Below are 14,300 nucleotides of genomic sequence, written 5' to 3' on the forward strand. Positions count from 1 at the left end.
CCCCGGCCGCGGTAGGCCGCGGCGCCATCCCCGTCCCTCGCCCCCCTCCATATCCCCTCCGTCGGCTCCCGCCCGCTCCCCTGGGCAGCCCTGAGCGGCGGCGAAGCCGCACCGAGCGGCGGCCGGGCGGATGGAGGCCGATGCCCCCGCCGGCAGCCAGCCCCCACCCCACTCACATCCTCGGCGCCCGCCGCAACCACCGCTCCGACCCCGTCGCGCGCGATTGGCGCAACGCGGGCGGGAAGAGCCTCAGTGCGGCGAGCAGTGATGGCGTCACGGGGAGGGAAGGGGGGGGGCGGGGAGCTGGGCGGGCGCCTTAAAGGCTCCGGCGGAGCGGTTGTGCCTTCCTATCTTGTCCCAGCCCGGGGCATGGCAGCGCGCGATGCCGGTCCGTGCTCCGCTCTCTGCCGCCAGAACCCCCTTTGGCCATTGCCGTGTTTGCCTCCGGAGAGAGGGTCAGCCTGCAGACCATTCCATGGCGGTTCCCAAAGCACAGTGACCTTCCAGTCGTGGAGGCACGGCGTCGCGTTGTGTGGCCAGCTGTATGTAAAGGATGCACCTTTGTGCTGGTGGTGTAGCAGGAATGTGTCTGGGATGTTTATGGAATAACTCCACAGACAGGAGTGCACCAGCTTGGGCAGACTTGATTGGCAGACTGATCTCTCGCAGTTTTCCCGGCAGAATCTTTATCAATATTTATTTGTTTTGGTGGATACTCATTCAGGACGGCCAGAAGCCCTTCTCTATTGCACCACCAAAGCACAGGAAGGAGTAAAATGGCTTTTAAAGAAAATAATTCCAAGATTTGGAGTCCCTGTGGGTATACCTTTGGAAATAGCCGCGATCCTTGCCCCTGGCTCTCCTAAGAGTGCAACCTTGGATGGAGGTTCACCTGAGTTGTTGCATGGGAGAGCGTACCAAGTTCCAGCACTTCCTGGGAACGACACTGGGGTGGGGGAAGTGGATTTACGCTCATATTTAATTCCTTTAGGGAAGATGATCATTGCCTCGAAGTGCCACGTCTTGTGAACCTCTGACCTTGGCCCCCCCAACGCGCTCAGTACAACCTGGTGGTGATGTACGGGTGAAGACTTGGAACTCCCAACCATTAGGAGAAAAGTGGGAAGGACCCCATTTAGTACTGCTCGCTGCGTACGTGGCTGCCAGGGCTGCAGGAGTAGAATCTTGGAGTGATTACACAAGGGCTAAGCCCGCCCGTACACCTGAACAGCGGGGTATGACAGAGTCCAGGGAACACCTGCTGCACTTAAAATTAAAGCGGATAACATAACGGACTGGCTAAGATAAAGAAAATGAGCAAGATAACTGTGTTTTTACTATTGCTGCGGGGACTTTCACAAGCTGGATAGACTGTGATTTAGAAATCATTACAATCGTTTGGAAAAACGCACAACGTTAACAGCCCCGCGCCTTGCCGCCCCCAGCTGGCCGTGTTTTTGAATGGGGAATTCTGAGCTAAGCACCGGGCTCCTCCCCCCGCGGCCGGGGCTCCGCTCCGGGGGAACGGCCTGGACGAGGCACCCAGCTCCGAGGGTGCGTGTGGGGCGGGGGGGGCCTGTCCTGTGCGCTGTGTCGGGTGCCGCGCTGCGTGGTGCGCGGTGCTGCGCGGCTCAGCATGCCCTGCCCGCTGCCCGCGGCCTTCGGAGCCGCATCTCCACGGTTCTCGAACACCTCCAGGGACCGTGACTCCACCACCTCCCTGAGCAGCCCGTTTCAGTGCCCGACCGCTCTTGCTGAGAAGTATGTCCTAATATCCAACCGGAACGTCCCCTGGCACTTCTAAAAGCCATTCCCTCTCGTCCTATTGCTCTTACCCAGGAGCAGAGGCCGACCCCCACCTCCTCAGAGCCTCCTGTCAGGGACTTGTAGAGAGCAAAAAGGTCTCCCCTGAGCTCCTCTCCTCCAGACTGAACCATCCCATTCCCTCAGCTGCTCCCCATCACACTTGTGCTCCAGAGCCCTCACAGCTCCGTGCCCTTCTCTGGACACGCTCCAGGGCCTCGGTGTCTTGTCTTGTAGCGAGGGGCCCAGAACTGAACACAGCACTGCGGCCCTCCCAGGGCTCAGTACAGTGGGACCATCACCTCCCTGTCCTGCTGGCTGCACTATTTCTGACACTACCAGGATGCCGTTGGCCTTCTTGGCCACCTGGGCACACTGCTGGCTCATGTTCAGCCAAGAGTTGACCAACACCCCCAGGTCCATTTCCTCCATGCAGCCTTCCAGCCACTCTGCCCCAAGCCTGTAGTGTTGCCTGGGGTTGTTGCAGCCGAAGTGCAGGACCCGGCACTTGGTCTTGTTGAACCTCATCCCATTGGCTTCAGCCCAGAGATCCAGCCTGTCCAGATCCCTCTGTAGGGCTTCCTACCCTCAGGCAGATTGACACTTCCCCCCAACTTGGTGTCATCTGCAAACTTATGGAGGGTGCACTCAATGCCCTCATCCAGGTCATCAGTAAAGGTAACAGTATGGGCCCCAGTACCAACACGTAGGGATCACCACTCGTGACCAGTCACCAGCTGGGTGTAACTCCATTCACCACCACTCTCTTTGGCCCAGTCCTCCTGCCCGTTCTTTACCCAGCAAAGTGTGAAGGCTTAACTAGAACTGGAGCTGAGCTTTCTGACACTGCATGACATGCAGAGAGCTAGGGATGAGCGAGCAGAGAGGAAGGGCCCAGCATGCGGCACCAGCCACCTCCTGCAGCGGGCAGCCCAAGACACAGCAGTTCTCTGCCACACACCCTCCCCAGCTCTTGCCTACAAGGTCACTCGTGTGTGTAACAGGGTGTGGGATGGCCTGTCACTGCAAACAGCTCTGGATCAAAGTGCAGTCTACATCTGGTTAATGCCCCTCTTTATTTGCCATGGAAGAAATACAACACAAAGTGGTACGACCAAACAACTAGAGCTGTTTCTCACCAGGCTTTCTGTAGATGATCTGCAGCAGTCTCTGTGCCTTCTTGGCAGGTAAAATATGTTAATGTTTTTTTCAAGACCAGCGTGTGCCTGTGGAAGAGGGATTTGGAGAAGATGTGTGGATGGCATCTGCTTGGCATTGGCCACCTAATGTGATCCTTGGTCCATGCTGTAATCTGGAAAACATTGCAGTGTGCTGTGGTTTCCTGGGGGCTGTTTCTTTGGGGAGGTGAAGCCCTCTGGTATGTCTGTTGAGCGGCAGATGCAGCACTGATTTTCCAAGGATGCCTGTAGGTGAAGGAAGCTGATAGGGAATGGAAAAAACCTCCACTGCTGTAGCAGACGTGCACGCATGTATATGTGCATTGTTCCCATATGTACAGGTATATCCTCACATACATGTGGTGTATGACTGTATCTCAACCCACTTTCCTTGCCATGCATCCCTTGCATGGGGGAGGGGGAGCCCAGAAGGTGCAGTCATACGTGCATACCCAGACCTTCTTTACAATGACACATAAATGGTTGCTTTTGCTTCTCTCAAAGGTATGGGACAGCAGCACCCACAGACCCGATGGGTGGACTCCCAGACACTGAGTTTCCAGCTGCAGGTGTCAGCTCTCCACCAAGCAGGCACAAAGCTCCAGCATGGACCTGATGGACTCTCATGGTGACATGCTGCTGGGCAGGGCTTGCACCCAGGACTGCCCCCTGGGAAGGGTAAGGCTGGACCCCCACCCAATCGTGTAGGGCAGGGGCTCCTTGCTCCTCTCCTCCAGGAAGCTTTTGGATGGGGTCTCCTTTTGAGGCATTTCTCTTCTGTCCCTTGCAGGTGATGATGGCTCTGTGGGTGCCCCCATGGCTCCACAGAGCTGCCAAGCACTAGGGACTGCAGCTGCCCCCATGCAGATGCAGCCCATCTGGGTGAGGCTGGTTGTGCCCCCTGCCAGGAGCCCAGCCCTGATGGTAAAGACAAGGCTTGCAGACAGGGCTCTTCAACAAAAAAAGAAAGGATGCTGGGTGACAAAGCAGGTTCCACAGGACCTGCTGGCTCCAGCTGGAGCAGGCACTGTGCTGCCTGCAGGAGCAGTCCTGCATGCTGCCCTGCTGTATCCTGGTCCAGATCAGGTTGGGTAGAGGCATGGGGTGCCAGACCTCTGCCAGCTGCACCCTTGAGTGATGTTTAAACTTCACCTGCACTGAGTACACCTGGGAGGCTTCCCCATGGCCCCAGTTTAGAGCAGTTGAGATACTAATCAGGGGCCATGCAGCTTCAAGCCATGCTGGGGGATAGTGGGCGAGGGTAGGGATCGTCCTGCTCTGTTCTGCTGCTGTGGCCTCACTTTCTTTCATCACTGGGTGCAGGTTGGGTGCCACGACATCAGAAGGACATAAAGCTATGGGAGATGGTCCAAAAGAGGGCTGCAGAGATGGGATGTTCTATGATTCTGTCCTCACTGAAGGAGCAGCTGATGATTTTTCAGATTCACTTCTCTCATGCCTCCTGCTGTTTCAGGTCAAAGATGCCAGCACTCAGGCTGCCCTGCCAAATCCCACAAGCCCTGGAAATCAACACCCCTCTTGGGGTGGAGCAGCACTTCCTGCTGCTCCTGAATTCCATGCCATTGCTGAGAAGTTGGATGCTGTACACATGGAGATCCAGAAACTGACCCAGCCACTGCACGCTGTGCTAGAGAGGCAGTGCCACCTGGAGCACCAGCAGGAGCACCAGCAGCATTGGCTCCAGCAGGAAATGCTGATGATGCTGCAGCAGCTCAGCTCCACTGCAAGCCATGGTGCTGTGCCAGCGAACTAGCCCTGTGTCCCCTCCAACAGCATGGCCAAGCCCTCACCCACAGTGCCGAACTTCAGCCATTTCAGGATGGAGCTCCTCTGACCCTGCGTGATGGCAGGGTGCTCTAGCAGGGCTGCACTGACAGCAGGGTGGGCTGGCACTGCAGCAGAACAAAGTCATGAAGCAAATGCATCAGAGGCTGTGGCAGTTGCCTAAGGGCGATATGGGTCATCTGCAGAGAATGTTACTGATGCGTCACCTATTGCTGGGCACTAGAAGGGAAGGGAAAGCTGTAACCTGCTTCTCCCACGCTGTCCATCCTGGCTGGCCCAGGAGCTGGCTGGTTACCCATGGACCACAGCAGCTCGCGCTGGCTGCAAACAGAATGTGGAACTGGAAGGGACACATCGGGGACAAGACTGGCCTCAAGGTGAGGCTTCTTCTCCGAAAGGTCACTGACAATCATAGAAACACTTTGTGCCTTTCCCCTGCAGAGCTTATTCGGTAAAAGTCTGTATGGTTGAGAAATATGTTTGAAAAGCAGTGTGGGGTGTCCTTCTCCATTTTACCTCCCCCTCGCTCCAACAGCAGCTGGGCTGGACCTGGCTTGGCACAGCCACCATGCACAGAGCTGTGCAGCGTGCTCAGACACGAGGTGGGACCACCATTCCACACACCAGGAATGTCACCAGAGGCCTGGCATCAGCCACCACACCATTAGGGATAGATCACACTTGTGTAGGAAGCGGATTCCTTGAGCAGCTCTCACCAAAGTCACTCCCTCACCCTCTGAATTCTCAGCACATCTGGAGTCTGGCACTGCCCTTTGCTCCTGCCCACTGCCTGCACAGGGACGGACTGTGCTCTGCATCATGGGACTATACATGTAAGGGATGTGAGCAGGGTGGTACCTGGGCATGAACTGTGTACTTTCCTCTCCTCTGAGCCCTATTCTGTGACTGGGCAGGGTGACCTGGCAGTGGACTCAGCAGCAATGGCTCTTCTATGGCAGGCTGCTGGTGGTACAGAGCTGCTGCAGCAGAGACTTCGGAGGCATGATGCTCTGAACCCCCTTGCTTGGATAAGAGGGGCTCAGGGGAGGCTGAAATACTTTCACTGCTGTAGGGCTGTGCATGAGGCAAGGAGGTTTCTTTCTGGTCACCACAGCACAAAATTTGCCCGTTTCTTTCAACTCCTTTAGTTTGAGGTAAAAAATTTAGAAGTATAAAAATAACTCAGGCATTTTGTGTATGTATGTGTGTGTGTATACATCTGTATATGCACCTACACATGCATATATACACCTGGGGTTTGGCAGGTCCTGGAGGAAGAGGGAGCTGGACAGCTGGTCTGCCACCTGCAGACACAAGCCCGGCCTTGCTGGTGGTGACTCTGCCACTGTAGCTGTGCCTGGGAGCATTAGAAGTCTGCTGCCATCTCCGTGCAGTCGTTCATTTCAATGCTGGTGTAATTTTGGAAACGTCTGAAAAGCAATGGACAAAGTATGAGGCAGAACGCCTACACAAGTAGATTGGCTCTAAACCACCCTGATTTCTGAAAGAGATTCCCTAAACCTGACTCACTGTATTTTTTACACTCCCTTGCAAAATGCTTCCCAACTTTTCCATTCCTCAAATGTGACTTAAGAATGTTCCTCTCTTCTAACACTTGCATAGCAGCACCCTAGCCAATGATAACAGAAGATCAAAGAACCATCATGGAAATAAATCACCTGAGTTGGTTAAATAACCCAGCCACTAACACTACTTTTGACCACTCAAGTGTTAAGCAGCCTGCTAACAACGCTAGGGCCACTAATTGTTTGAAGCGGTGCTGCAACATGGAAGCTGTCTCCTCTCAAGACTGTGAGGGAGACACACAGGGCTGTGCTCACAGGGCTCCTGTGAGGGCTTCCAGCTCACTCCCAGGAGCAGCCCTTCCACCCATGGTTTTATCAGTGATCACCTGAAGGTCGGTTTCTCACCTTTTGATGAAGTGCAACGCCAGGCCCACCAGCAAGAGCGCGAGCAGCAGAGCTCCCACGACAAACAGGGCGATCTCCCAGCCGCGGGGGGAGGCTGGGGGTGTGAAGGCAGAGATGGGGTGTTGCAGTCAGGACCCTGCCCAGCACGGGGTGCCATGAGGGCTCGGCTCCAGCCCCCATGTCAGCCCTCTTCCACATGCCTGCAAACACCTCACGGTACGCTAGCTCTGACTGGCTTTGAGCAGCCAGCTTTGGGGCTTCTTGAATGGGGCTACCCCAGCCCCACAAAGGGATGCAGGCACCCAAACTTCCAGGGGCACTGAGATGGCAAGGTGACTACCCCGTCACCCCTTACACCGGAGGAGCCAGCCATCGTTACCTCTCTCCCAATCACCCATCAGTGTCAGAAGGCAGCTTTGTGTAAGCAGCAGCACCAGATGTGTGAACCCAGCCCCACTGGTGCTGGATGCAGGTCCCCGTGCCCAGCTCTGCTCCCACTCACAACTGCTCTGTGATGACACCGCCGTGTTTCTTTGGGCGATACACTCAGGGCTGGTCTCCAGCACTCTCCCATCCACGGAGAAGCGGTGGGGGCTGGCCATGAGGTCCTGGTGCCAGCTCTCCATGGTCTGCTGATGTGCTGGCAGCGGAGCATGCATCTGGCCTGAGATCTTCACCAAGGAGTCCACACACGTCAGGTTCAGCTCTACAGAGAAGAACCAGCACGCCTTGAGCAGGGGGGAGCCCACCTGCTGCATGGGAACACCTCGGTCCTGCTCCAGGAGCCCCTTCCTGCCCTTTTCACCACCCTCTTAAACTATGCTGCAGGGCACCACACTTCATAACAAGCAACCTGAGCATGTTCTCAACCTGGTTTTTTTTTTTTTTCAGTGACAAAATGGACTGTGAGTTGTCCTTCCAGTCCACTAAAATCCTTTGCACTATGCTTCACAAATTCATGATCTCTACCCATTGGTCAGAACTCTCTGAAACTGTTCAAAGGGACAAAGAGGGGTTAGAATCATAGAATCGTAGAGTCATGGAATCATGGAATGGCTTGGGTTGGAAGGGACCCCAAGGATCATCAAGTTCCAACCCCCCTGCCACAGGCAGAGTTGCTAACCACTGGACAAAGTACTAGATCACATTGCCCAGGGCCCCATCCAACCTGACAGAAATCAAATAGTGTTTGGGCAAGGGAGGGCTGACAGCCAGCATTACTGCAAAGCCCTCATTTCCTTCAAGTTCAGCCAATAAATAGGAAATGTTTCTTCCCATCCTTGAGAAGTGGTAGGGCCCTAAGACTTCCAGAAGTGACTTGTTGCTCCAGGTACTTCAAATAAATATAGGACCCTGACTGAGAAAGGGTTGAGAACCAAAGTGCTCTTTGCAGGTTTAGGATATTCAGTTTGTCTCACAGACACCTCAGGGCACCCTTTACAAAGCCCTTCTGAGGCAGCCTTGCCCCTGCTCCTGTCCTAAATCATAACCAACATGAGCAAGTCACTGGGGAGATCAGAGCTGCCATCCCAGGCTGTCTGGCTCAGAAGCCCTGCACAAGGGACAAGGACCATTTCTGAAAGTGTGTGACACTCACATTAGGGGTAACATATTAGGGGTTGGGGTTGGGTTGGGCTGAGAAGGGACTGGCCGCCAGGAAATGAGCCTTCCTGGCCCTCCAGAGGAGTGAGGACACAGCCCTCCCTTTGGTGCCCAGTGGAGCAGCCGAGGGGAGCACGCTGCAAACCAGGGAGGTGGAGGGGGGCACCAACCTTGCAGGTAGTGCTCAGGGACACCGCAGGAGCACTTCTCCTCCAGGGAGCTCACCAAGGCCTTTCTCAAGCTTTCCAGCAACCCCCCGTGGTTCAGGATCCACGCAGAGCAGTCTATGGGAAGAAAAGCAGAGAAGCGGTTGCCTGAGTGCAGCTCAGCCCCAGTGATTGCCTCCCCACTGCATTCCCCTTGCTAAATGCTCAGGAGTGAAGCTCAGCAGGGCATGGGTACGGCTTGGTGGGACCTTGAGCAGGAGCTGCAGCCTGCAGGTGTCTCAAATGAAACAAGCAGCTACCTTCACAAAAGCATGCACCAAAACCGTGAGCAAGGCTGCCTGCTTGGGATGGTGGTGTGCTTTCCATCACATCAACACCACAGGGAAGGTCCCTGCCAGATCCCCACCTCCCACAGGCAGCTGTGGCCCGCAATGCACTGCTCCCACATGCCAGTGGGGGCATGCAGCCCTGCTTACTGGGTTTCAGGAAGCACAGGTCCAGATTCACGGCGAAGGTGTCCTGGGGACAGCTGTTCTGCAGACCAGGGGTAGGCTCCGAGACGGCAAACTGCAGCTCTGCACTGGCATCGCCGGAGTGGCAGCGGCTCAAGGACACGGGCCTGTCCCCCAGAAGAGGAGTCTAAGCTCAGCAGTGCGTCTTACATCTGTCTTTGATGCTCCAACCACAAATCCCCTCAGTGCTCCCAATCCCGGCACTGCTGGGGATGACAGACAGTTTGCTGGAGCTGACATCAGCCTTTGCAGGGCTGTCACGGATGGGTCCAGCTGACCCCATCAGCTAGAGAGGACCGGGGCTTGGTTACAGCAAACCTATTCAAGGGGACTGGTTTCTGGAGGAGGTCTTTCAGTGCAGTGTTTCAACCAGCCAGAAGCTGGAGATCTCGATTTTCTGAGAAAGGGGCACTCCTATGGCTGCACTTGGTTCATGTGTGCTCCCAGGGGCAGGCTGCCAACACAGAACCTCCATCCGAGCCAGTGGTACAGTGAAGCAGAGGACTTGCAGAGGACAGGTGTAACTAAAAGAGCTGATTTTGTGGAAAGGAGAAACTCTACTAGCACTATGACAAAGAGAAAGTCTCAGCCCTCTTTCTTAAGCAAAGTTCACCTGGCAGTGAAAGAGATGTCCTACACTGAAGTAGAAGCATTTTCCATTGCAATACACTGCCCAGCTCTCTGTTTTCCATCTCAAGGCTGGTGAATACACCTGGCTGCACAGGATGCAGGACAAGGCAGCAAGTTCAGCAACACTCCAGCCAAGGCTCCGGGAGCCAAGAGCCCAGGGACATTTTCCAGAGAAGTGGCCTCACCTGTCATCCCCGCAGGGCACAGCATACAGCGGGCCGAGGAAGTCCAAGTGTCCTCCTGCTGTGCTTGGCCTGCATGTGAACACCACAGCATCCACTAGGTTCTCTGTCGTTGCCTTCATGCCACCAGGAATCAAACTGGTGCTGTACAGAGCAATAGCGCTGGAGCCTTCACTAGCAGCAGAGATGTCCTCGAATGTCAGCTCTGTCCCACCTGGAAATGTCAGGGGGATAAGTGGGTGAACATCTTGACAGTGGGCCCACCTCATGGTGCCCACTGCCCAATTCACAGTGCCCAATGCCCACCTCACAGCGCTCACTTGCCCACTTCACGGTGCCCACAGCCCACCCCACAGCACCCACTGCTTGCCCCACAGTGTCCGCTGCCTGCCTCACCGTGCCCACCACCCAGCAGGAGCAGCCCTGAAGCTCCAAGGCTGCCTCTCAGTGGGATGCTGTGTTGCACTCTGCCCTCCCGGCCCAGGAAGATGAGCAGGTTGAGCCCGGCCAGGCTGGCCCCCGGCTGCCCTTCCAGCTCCACGAAGCGGACAGTCCCGTTGCCCACCAGGCCCAACTCGTTGATACGGACGGTGGGTGGGGATGGAGCGGAGGGGCCACTGCAAGCGTTCTCCCTGAGCGGTGTCATCACAGTCACCTGCAGGAGATAGAAGAGCTGCTGCCATCTGCATGTGTTCCCCTGGTTAGGCCCGAAGGGGCTGCAGCCATCCTGCCTCCCACCCACTCCTCTGTGCTGGCCTGACCCCAGCAGATATCGGCAGTGCAACAGCACATCCCTCCCTTATCTGGCTTAGGTACTCTCCCAGTATTGCCTCATGGGGCCTATTTGATGCCCAACGTTTAGAAAGGAACAACTGGGACAAATTAAAAATGAATCCTGCCTGTGGTCAAGGAAGGTCCTTCACATGCTGGCCTGTGGGAAACTGGGTTTCAGGGATGTGAAGTGCTGTACCACACATCATAGAGGTGGCACCAAGCAAGTGGGGCTGAAGAAGTGGCTCAGGGTAACTGAAGGTGCTGGGATGCTGCCCACAAGCAGACCCCCAGGTTTTGGGGCTGTTGGCATGTGAGCTGCCCTGGGGATCTCCTGGTTCTGAGGCATGGGGTGTGGAGCTGCTACCCGGCCAACAAGAGGCAGACAGGTGGGTCAGAGAGGTGAGGGCAGGTGAGAGCAGCAGCAACTCGCTGGAGGGGAGTGGCTCAGCAGAATGCCTCACTTTCCCAAATCAAGGACACACTGAACCATGACCACTGCTTTCTCAGTGACTACGGACAAAGAGCAGACACCTGCCATCAACCCACCTGGAAGCTGCTCTGGAGTCTAGCACTCAGGCTGTGGCAGCGGCTGAGAGACTCATCCTCGGTGCTGTGCGAATCGTTCTCATACAGGATGCCCTGCCCTGGTACCAGCACCTTGAGCAGCTGCTCTGCCTTCTCCAGCACTCGGGATGTGTACACCACGGCATCCACCAGCCCCTCAGCAGTCACAGCCATGTTCAGCATGTAGCGTGTGCTGCTGCTGTAGTAGAGAGCCACAGCGTCCGCTCCGTTCTGGATGGTGTTGGGGGGCAGCCTGACCATGGGTGCTGGGCGCACAGCACTGCTTCCCACCAGGAAGAAACCCAGCTCGTCTGTGCGATGTCCAGACAGCTCCAATACCCGGTAGGCCCGTCCAGTTTTGCCATTGTAGAGGACCAACCAGTATCCCTGGAGTTCAAAGGATGTTTGTCCAGTGTAGAAGAGTTCTATGTACTCCGTGTCCTCTCTTCCTCCTGGGTTGTCTGGGTTCACCTCGTTGATGAGTAGCTTGCCTGCTTGTCTAGAGGGCTCTGGTGTTCCTTCTGGTATCTCTGATGGGGCACCTTGGAAAGCAAAAATGTCATGAAAGGAACGTGGGCCTATGGATGGCGTCCTGGGCAAAGAACACAGCTTTGCACACTGTTTTGCCAGAGTATGACCAAATTCAGCAGAATTCTGGGGATGCTGGCCCAGCACCCCAACACACACGTTTCTCCTCTTGCACCAACACACAGAGATTCCCATGGGCCTTCGCAGTGTCCACTGGAAGCCAGGCTGTGCCAGCCCTACAGGAACCTGATGCCTCACAGGCAATGGGAGCTGCCCCTTGCACTGCAGCAGCTCGTGTTGGTGTCCTTTGCACACAGAGGAACCAGAGGAAAGAAAACACCTCTCTGGCTTCTCACAGCTTGTTTGCATATGGACACCAGTAAACTAAAGGAGCTGAATATATTTTTGACCGTAACCCCAGTCTGTATTCATTTTTTAAATCATCTTTTTGCTTCAGATGCCTTAAGTAAAGCCCTGAGAATACTCAGTTTGACTAATGGCAGTTTGCTGTTATTCTGAATAAGGAGCAACATCGAGTGACTGGATGAGATGGAACTGGAGGGGCTCTTTGCCAGAGTTTGGGACATGCAGGGAGGCCCTGGGAGAGCTAGGCCCACATGCCCACCCTCAAACACAGCGTTCCCCAACACACAAGACTGATGAGTGGTACCTGGGGTCAAATGCGGCGCAGGGACATCCTTGGAGCACGAACTTTCTGCTGTGATATTCCTTCCATCAAAACTCACAGCCCTGGGGCTCTCCAGGAAGGTCTGGAAGGCAAGCAGCAGGCTGCTCAGCTGGGTTTCTGACTTTGCAGTGAGCAGGGTGGTAAACACAAGCCCCAGGTCCTGGCAGGCTGCCTTTGGATCTGTGAAGGCAAGCAGAGGTCTGCCTCAGTGCTACCACATCTCTAAACATGCACTTTCTCCTGGAAGGGACAGGGAGTTCCTCAGCTTCTCATCTACTGCCACTGCCCCCCTGGTCAGACAGACACAAGAGAAGGGTTTGGTGGGGCAGCTTGTACCACCAGTGCAATGCTGGGAGCCCTGCAGCTCCTGTCTGGGACCAGATGACACAGCTCACCCACAGATGTCTTCATCCTTTTGGAAGCCTTGCAGCCCCAGCAGCAATTAGAACAATCTTTTGGGGGCCTCTAAACATGCTGAGCTGAATGTACTGTTGCTGACAATGCACACTGCACGGTCATGCTGTTTTCTTCATGCATCTACATGTGCTCATCCCATTTGTGCACTAATCTAGCAGGGATATCAGAAAAACAACACAGACCAGTAAGTCCACTCACATTTCTGACACAACTTGGCTTAGTTCCTATGGATCACAAGGACAGCTAGGCAACAATCTCCTAGCTGCGATGTCGGCCCTGTTGCCACATCAAGAAAAGGGGAGATGTGGCACTTAGGGACATGGTTCAGTGGGCATGGTGGTGATGGTTTGATGATTGTACTAGATGATCTTAGTGGTCTTTCCCAACCTTTATGATTCTACGATTCTATAACCTGTCTGACAGCAAATGCTCAAGGTTTGCAAATCAGCACTGATGTGTGCTGGCTGCCAGAGCTGCAGCTGGAGCACAGCGCAGAACAGCACCATACTCTGCCCAACTCTCGGCACTTTCACGATCAGAACCAAGCTCAGATTAGCTGAGATCCAAGCCAGGAGGATGCAATCCAGCAGGGAACCCAAGGCTAAAAATCAAAAGCGGATGAGCATTAACCCCTGACAGCACCCGGAGTGCCCCGCTCCTGACTGCCTCACCTTTGAAGTAGGCTGGAAAAACTCCACAACTGCAGGATCGGTCAAGGGCCTGGACCAGAGTCACCAGGATCTCTTCTGACTTTGGGAGCCACTCCTGGCAATCTAGGAAACAAAAAACTAACTGTTACCCAGCTTCTGCAACCTTGGGCACAGCTCCAGCTCATTCTGGGACAGGTGCAACTCAGCTCCTGTTCATCACCTGGAGAGCCCAAAAGGCTCCACTTTACCCCAGGGGTGGGAGTGAAGAGTAGAGAGTTTCAGCCCAGAAAGGGTGGCTACAAGGAACAATACTGCACAGAACAGTCAGATGTTCTGGTTGCACTTCCTTTGGTGTACCTACATGCACCACAGCACAACTCTGGGGGGATGTTCTAGATATCCTGGGCTTAGAGCACATGCTCTGGTCCTTAGGAGGTCCTGCCTAGAGAAACAGAGGTAACTAATACCTACCTGCTATGCGAAGGCAGAAGGAAACAGTTTGACTGAAGCGTCTGCTGGGGCAATCATTGAACTTGCCAGGGGTTGGTCTACTGAGGACATAGGACAAGGAGTCCCGAGTCACCGAGCAGCAGTTGCACTGGCTCATGGACACATCTCCCAGCTGGTGCCTGAAAGAGACAGATGTGAGAATAAGACAGAACATAACCTGCCAGCCAGAGACCTGGGTGCTTGTCACCCACCACTCACATCTGCCTGCACCAGAGGGGGAATATTTTCACCAGAGGGTGAAGTCTTCTCCCTTCTTGGGGTCTAGAGAGACATCCCACCCTCATCAGTACGCCCCTGTCTGAAAAAGGAGCCCAGCTCCCTTGTAGGAGAGGTGCTCCAATCTCTGAGCATCCTCGTG

At 55.0% G+C, this 14,300-nt stretch overlaps 2 protein-coding genes across 3 annotated transcripts in view; both read right to left on the reverse strand.

Annotated features, from left to right (window-relative positions):
- Positions 1-307, reverse strand: part of RNPS1 (RNA binding protein with serine rich domain 1) — a 9,843-nt gene extending 9,536 nt beyond the window's left edge. The window contains exon 1 of the mRNA XM_021412130.1: positions 177-307. Within this exon, the coding sequence (XP_021267805.1) occupies positions 177-178 (2 nt within the window). The 5' untranslated portion in view covers positions 179-307. The remainder of the gene's footprint in view (positions 1-176) is intronic.
- LOC110405975 overlaps positions 4,609-14,300 on the reverse strand; it is a 13,899-nt gene continuing 4,207 nt past the window's right edge. For both annotated transcript variants that reach the window (XM_021411880.1, XM_021411881.1), the window contains exons 4-14: positions 13,904-14,061; positions 13,454-13,555; positions 12,348-12,545; positions 11,132-11,691; positions 10,208-10,466; positions 9,815-10,025; positions 8,964-9,106; positions 8,491-8,604; positions 7,221-7,424; positions 6,719-6,812; positions 4,609-6,217 (exon numbers count right to left, since the gene is read on the reverse strand). In XM_021411880.1, coding sequence (XP_021267555.1) covers positions 6,154-6,217; positions 6,719-6,812; positions 7,221-7,424; positions 8,491-8,604; positions 8,964-9,106; positions 9,815-10,025; positions 10,208-10,466; positions 11,132-11,691; positions 12,348-12,545; positions 13,454-13,555; positions 13,904-14,061 — 2,107 coding nt within the window. In that variant the 3' untranslated portion in view covers positions 4,609-6,153. The remainder of the gene's footprint in view (positions 6,218-6,718; positions 6,813-7,220; positions 7,425-8,490; positions 8,605-8,963; positions 9,107-9,814; positions 10,026-10,207; positions 10,467-11,131; positions 11,692-12,347; positions 12,546-13,453; positions 13,556-13,903; positions 14,062-14,300) is intronic.

Source organism: Numida meleagris, chromosome 13 (assembly GCF_002078875.1).
Source record: "Numida meleagris isolate 19003 breed g44 Domestic line chromosome 13, NumMel1.0, whole genome shotgun sequence".
NCBI lineage: Eukaryota > Metazoa > Chordata > Aves > Galliformes > Numididae > Numida > Numida meleagris.